General features: G+C 29.5%; 1 protein-coding gene across 1 annotated transcript; it reads left to right on the forward strand.

The window, feature by feature from the left end:
* Positions 1-194: 194 nt before the first annotated feature.
* Positions 195-1,844, forward strand: LOC131651187 (putative F-box protein At3g29830). Its single transcript, XM_058920858.1, has 3 exons — positions 195-1,055; positions 1,141-1,308; positions 1,392-1,844. The coding sequence occupies exons 1-3, from the start codon at positions 195-197 to the stop codon at positions 1,683-1,685; spliced, it is 1,323 nt and encodes a 440-aa protein (XP_058776841.1). The 3' UTR covers positions 1,686-1,844.
* The last annotated feature ends 4,773 nt before the right edge of the window (positions 1,845-6,617 follow it).

Raw genomic sequence — 6,617 nt, forward strand, 5'->3', positions numbered from 1 at the left:
ATTTTACTAGATGGAAAAATATATTAATGAATAATTAATTTATAACTACTATACAGATGATATTTAAATTCATACCTGAATTAACTGCCACCCTTCCTCCAAACGTTGCATCTCTATACACTGAAACTTTCATCCATTCAACTCTATATAAATTCACATCATTTTATCATCATTCATCTAAAACCATAATAACCATGGCAGAGAACATTAATAACTTGAATTTGTTCTCTTTGCTACTCAACGAAAAATGGTTGAACATATGGGAATCCGGAAACCACATTGACTTCAACGAAAATTTCTTTGTCGATTCAACTTCCCATGAAGAAATCAAACAAGCACAAAGAAATGTCTTCATCGACTTCATCACAGATTGGATTGCAAACTTCACTCGCCGCGACATTAACAAATTCTCACTCAAGATTTCAAATCCTCATTCTTGTGGCAACACAATTGAAAGTTGCGTTGAGTTTGCCGCACAGCGCAGGGTGAAAGACATAACCCTAGATTTCTCAGACAATAACAACTTCAATAATAATAATAACAATAATGCTTTGTTTCCGGTGCCAACGCAAGTTTATCAAATTGGATCGTCGCTCGAATCCCTTAAATTGAGTTCGTGTAGTTTCAACGTGCTGGATTTTCTTAGCTTTGATGCACTCAGAGACTTGTCTTTGAGTAGGATTAGGGTTAACATCAAAACTCTTAAAACTTTGTTGAAAATTTGTAAGACTATGGACAGTTTACGCCTTGAAAAGTGTTGGGGTATGGAAGACTTCGATTTGGGTCGTGAACCAATTTGGTTAACAAGATTGGTGATAGATAAATGCGAAATGGATACGGAGTATGATTTAACATTTAATGCGCCAATACTTAAATATTTTAAATATTCTGGACATGTGTGTTATTCATATATAAAGGCAAGACAAATAGAAGAGGTGGACATTGATTTTGCCCAAGAATCAAGATATAATAGTGAACATGGCGAAGCTTTTTGCGATGTTCTGGGTGATTTGTATAGAGCCAAGATTCTAACAGTTTGCAGTTATCTACTCCAGGTACTATTCTATTCATTTCTTGTTAATGATTATGATATTTTTATGGTTACTTGTAAAACATTTTGATTCTTTGTTATGCATATAGGTTATTCCATCTGTAGATCAACTGGATCGAGTATTGAGAGTAAAACATTTGATTCTGAATACTCAAATGCATCCTAAAGAGATTGGTGGATTAAAATTCTTACTCGACCGTTGTCCTTTAATGGAAAAACTGACAATGAACATAGGATCAGGAGGAGTTATATTTGAGGTGAGTGAGTCAAATGCTTTACATTTTTTGCTTATATAACATGGTTTGATTTGTTAACATTTTTGCTTGTTTATATATTACAGGACTACAAACCTTCCTATGATTTAGATATTAAAAAATTCTGGTTTTGTGGAGGATTATTTCCTAGATGCTTGAAAAGAAGATTGAAGGTGGTGGAAGTGAATAATTCGAAAGCAACCGAATCTGAATTTTTAACTTTGGGCTATTTTATGCATACAGGGAAAGTGTTGGAAGAGATTAATATTAATATCTGTAATGAAGATGATGGTCTTACAGAAACTCGATATGAACGTGCAAGGACTTTAAAGAATAATGCTAACAGGCGTTTTAGTCATTTGCAAGTATCAATTTATTGATGATGATAGTGTGATATATTTATTTTTGTTTTTCCAAGTGTTGTGTGGGGTAATGTAATATTTTGATTTCTCTTTATACAATGATGTTTTCTGCTTCATTTGTGTAATATTTTTTGTGATTATTGCATTGCAACAACCAAGAATTAGATGGAAACATAAGGATGTATTCAAATTTCTAAGTGATTATAAAAAAGTCCAATATTTTTTAATAAAAAGCGTCTTTTAAATAAATAAGGTTTTGAGTCTAAAAAATTATTCCAACTGAAATTCTCACGTAAATTAAAGTGTTATCTTTTTTATGTTATAGATTTGCAAGTTTTTAGGAACGAAATTCAGGAATACTCTAAAATTTATCAAAGATTCTACAAAAGTATATAAATCAAACGAATAGTTGTATATCTAACTGAAAAGGAGATGTTATGACATGTCTTAAATTCTAAACACGTTACCTAGATGTTATGGACAAATTTGTGTTTTATTTAGAATATTAAATCAAACTCTCTACTTATTTTGTTATAAATTCATTTCTTATTGGATAATTAAAAAATTTAAATTTATGGAAATATTCAAAATCTTATTAAATAATTTAATTTGTATAATTGTAATTTCCTAAATATATAGTTATATAAAAATTTGATTTCATTTCTTATTATATAATTAAAAATTCAAATGTATGGAAATATTCAAAATCTTATTATATACTCTTAATTTGTATAATTATAATTTCGTATCATCTATAATATAAGAAAATTAATGACTCTGGAAAACACAATTTTAACCTTTTTTCTTTACCTTCCACCTCATAATCTAAGAGTAAATTGCGTCCAAAATTTACTTTTTGTAACCAATTTGTACTTTTGGTTACAACTTATATATAGTTACTTATAATTGTTACAAATTACAAATGCATTTGTATTTAGTAGTTGAAATAGAACAAAATAAAGTACACTTTTTGGAACAAAAGTACTTGATTACTAACAACCATATATTTCGTTTTTTCTTTTTGCATTGCTAGAAACGATGCAAAACTTTGCCATTTCATAAAAGAGAATTTTGGTTTTAGAAAATGCCAGAAAATGCCAGTCACCTTTTTTTTTGTTTGTTTTAAAACTATTATTCTATGTGTATATTCCTAAAAGAGATTTTTTATTTTATTTTTAAAAGAAATAAAGCAAAATAGTTGTTCAATACTTTAGATTTAAATAAAAACAAACAAAATAGATACAATGAAGAAACAAAGATTCAAGGTAAAGTTTCAGAGGAGGTGGTTAAAAAAAAGCCAAGGCGACAGATGTTTTTGGGAAATCTCAACGAGAAAGATGGGTTACTTCGCTTAAAATCAAGACAACTTTGGCTTACCAATTGAGATCAAAATTCTAGAATTTCCATAACTCTTTAAGGCGTAGAAAGGGAAGCAACTCGTTTTGTTCCATTGCGAATATGAGGGATAGTTTGGAGGAGGTCCATGACATCAACGATTTCATTTTTGAACACTTCAAGGGATTCTTCAAGGAGGAAGAGGAGAGTAGACCGGTTCCCATTAAACTTGGATTACAATATATTGATAACTTGGAAAGATTGGAGATGGAGAGTACGTTCACGGAAGTGGAAGTGAAGGAAGCTATTTGGTCTTGTGACGGGGACAAAAGATCGGGCCCGGATGGGTATTCGCTTGAATTTTTCAAGAGTTTTTGGTATCTTCTTAAAGAGGAGATTAGGAGGTTTTGTATCGATTTCCACTCTAAAGGTACACTTGTCAAAACCATAACTTCTTCTTTTATTGTGTTAATTCCTAAGAGCAAGAACCAGTAAGATTTGTTTGAGTATCGACCTATTTGTTTGGTGGGAAATCTATACAAATTCTTGGCTTAGTTGTTGGCTTTTAGAATTAAAAAGGTTATCGGTAAGTTGGTTTCCTCTAACCAAACCGCTTTTGTTCCGGGTAGGAATATGTTGGATGGGGTTTTGTTGGTGAATGAGGTTATCGATTAGTCTAAAAGAGAAAAAAAAAGAGACTTTTTTTTTTTTTTGCTTAAGGTAGACTTCGAGAAAGCTTATGATTCTATTTCTTGAACTATCTTAGATTTGTGTTGAAAGAGACGGGATTCGGCGGTAAGTGGTTGAGATGGTTGGTGATAACACGATTTTATATCATATATTTAGCTTGAAATCCATAAATATTTATAGCATTTTCCTTTAATTATATTGTTTTATTATGATATTATGCGAGTATTTGCTATGTTTCAGGTTTTACGCTCTTATTGAGACTATTTATGAAAAGGAAAGAAATGGAGCTAAAATCACTGCTATTTGTGCCTAAAAGATGGAAAAGGGGTGCTGAAGCAAGAAAGGGGTGCAAAGAAGGCCCAATTGTGCATACTACAAGTCCAGCCCACGAAGAAGCCAATTGCGCGTGGCCCAAGTCATCCCAGCACGTGGAGACGCACGTCTCCAACGTCCCTATGCCACCTCACCAAAAGGAGACGCACGTCTCCAGCTACCTCCTGGATATTCTCCACTTGAGACGCACGTCTCAATTCGTTCAAAGGGTCTCCCCAAAAAGTGGAGACGCACGTCTCCAAGTCCCAGTCAAGAGAAGCTCCTCCTTTCACGCGTTCCAACTGCAGACCCTCAGCTATAAATAGAGGTTGCTGCTTATGTGTAAAGGGTCCGAATTTCTGCTAACGAAGTGCTGCCGAATTATTTCTTCAAGCCTTTATTCTTCCTGCCTTTCATTTAACTGCTTATCTGTAATGAAGATGATGGTCTTACAGAAACTCGATATGAACGTGCAAGGACTTTAAAGAATAATGCTAACAGGCATTTTAGTCATTTGCAAGTATCAATTTATTGACGATGATAGTGTGATATATTTATTTTTGTTTTTTCAAGTGTTGTATCTGGTAATGTAATATTTTGATTTCTGTTTATACAATGATGTTTTCTGCTCATTTGTGTAATATTTTTTGTGATTATTGCATTGAAACAACCAAGAATTAGATGAAAACATAAGGATGTATTCAAATTTCTAAGTGAACAAAAAAAATCCAATATTTTTTAATAAAAAAGCGTCTTTTAAATAAATAAGGTTTTAGTCTAAAAAAAAATTCCATGTGAAGTTCTCATGTAAATTAAAGTGTTATATTTTTTATGTTATAGATTTGCAAGTTTTTACATACGAAGTTCAGGAATACTCTAAAATTTATCAAAGATTCTACAAAAAGATATAAATCACACGAATAATTGTATATCTAATTGAACAGGAGATGTTATGCGGGTATTTACATGACTTAAATTCTAAACACGTTAAAAATTCGACCTAGATGTCATGGACAAATTTGTGTTTTATTCAGAATATCAAATCAAACTCTCTACTTATTTTGTTATAAATTCATTTCTTATTGGATAATTAAAAATTTTAAATTTATGGAAATATTTAAAATCTTATTAAATAAGCACTTTTAATTTGTATAATTGTAATTTCCTAAATATAGTTATATAAAATTTTGATTTCATTTCTTATTATATAATTTAATATTAAAATCTATGGAAATATTCAAAATTTTATTAAATACTCTTAATTTGTATAATTGTAATTTCGTATAGTTATATAAATTTTCTATTTTGAATAAAATATAGTTATCCTTAGTTTGCATGATAATAACTCACTCGTGAATATATATGTATAAATTTTATTTAGAAAAATTATTAAATTTTATTTAATTCTAATAAATATTGTATTGTTAATAGCTATATCCCATTGTGTGTTGTTATTATTAATATAATTTGTTTTTTTTTCAATTTACTTGTGATTTATGATTAAGTAAACTATGGTTCGAGTGTGAGTGTGTTAGAATTTTTTTATTACAAAATATTTATAAATTATTGTTACATATATTATTTTAAACTCTTAATCTTACTTCAACTATTAATCTTTTTTAAGTGGGAGAATTTACATGTCAATTATCTAAAATAAGAATCAAGAATAATTTTTTAATAAAATTTTATTTTATGTAATTGAGACTTATGTTGAGAATATTGTAGTTTTATGTTATTAATAAAAATTAATGACTATTTGTGTTATATTCTCAATAATAATTAAATTAAAGTTTCATATTTTTCGGCTACGTGTAACATAATATATTTTTCAAATGTATGTGATTAAATTTGTATCATTTTAGTTTTGAGTGAATTATTAAGATTTTTATATAAATTTTTTATATTAAATAATATTAGAATTTGATATTCATATGAAAGACAAATCATGTATATGACTATTAATTTTAATAATTGAAAGGCACACACCGTTCTTGATTTTCCTTTTATAATAGTATGCAACAATTTGTATCTATTGGCTATAATTTTATTTAATTTTAAATCCTTTAGAATGATAAATAACATAGTAAGTGCAGAAAAATAAAGAACGCAAGGATATATTCTGGCTTCCTTCATATTTCGAGAGTACTCAAGCCTCCTTTCAACACAAAAGAGATTTCACTATTGTCAATACTTGTACAAGACAAACAAGATCAACAAGAACAATCCTCTTGTGATCAACCACTAAGTTGAAATGAGAGCAATCCTCTTGTAATCAACCACTAAGTTGAAATGAGAATAATCCTCTCACTTTCAACCTCTTCATTCCAAGAATCCTGGGCAGCAAAGTATTTACAACCAATTTTGGAAAAATATTAAGTAAGAAAGAATATGAATATGTATCAATTACTAAACTTGATATTCCCTTCCAAACAGACAATTTATAATGACAATATCGTGCTCAAGACTTTATGAGAATGATATGAATTTTCTGCACTGTTATGAACATACATGCGGGAAATTTCTTAATGAAATATCAATAACAAAACACTTGTTTGAAATTTTGAGTGAATAATATGATGTTAAATTGAAAAGGAAAAAGTGAGGATTAAATCT

Source organism: Vicia villosa, linkage group LG1 (genome assembly GCF_029867415.1).
Source record: "Vicia villosa cultivar HV-30 ecotype Madison, WI linkage group LG1, Vvil1.0, whole genome shotgun sequence".
NCBI classification, from domain to species: domain Eukaryota; kingdom Viridiplantae; phylum Streptophyta; class Magnoliopsida; order Fabales; family Fabaceae; genus Vicia; species Vicia villosa.

Coding starts and splice junctions, on each gene's coding strand:
- LOC131651187 (XM_058920858.1), top strand. CDS start 195: ATGGCAGAGAACATTAATAACTTGAATTTGTTCTCTTTGCTACTCAAC. Junction 1,056..1,140: donor TTTGCAGTTATCTACTCCAG/GTACTATTCTAT, acceptor TTATGCATATAG/GTTATTCCATCTGTAGATCA. Junction 1,309..1,391: donor CAGGAGGAGTTATATTTGAG/GTGAGTGAGTCA, acceptor TATATATTACAG/GACTACAAACCTTCCTATGA.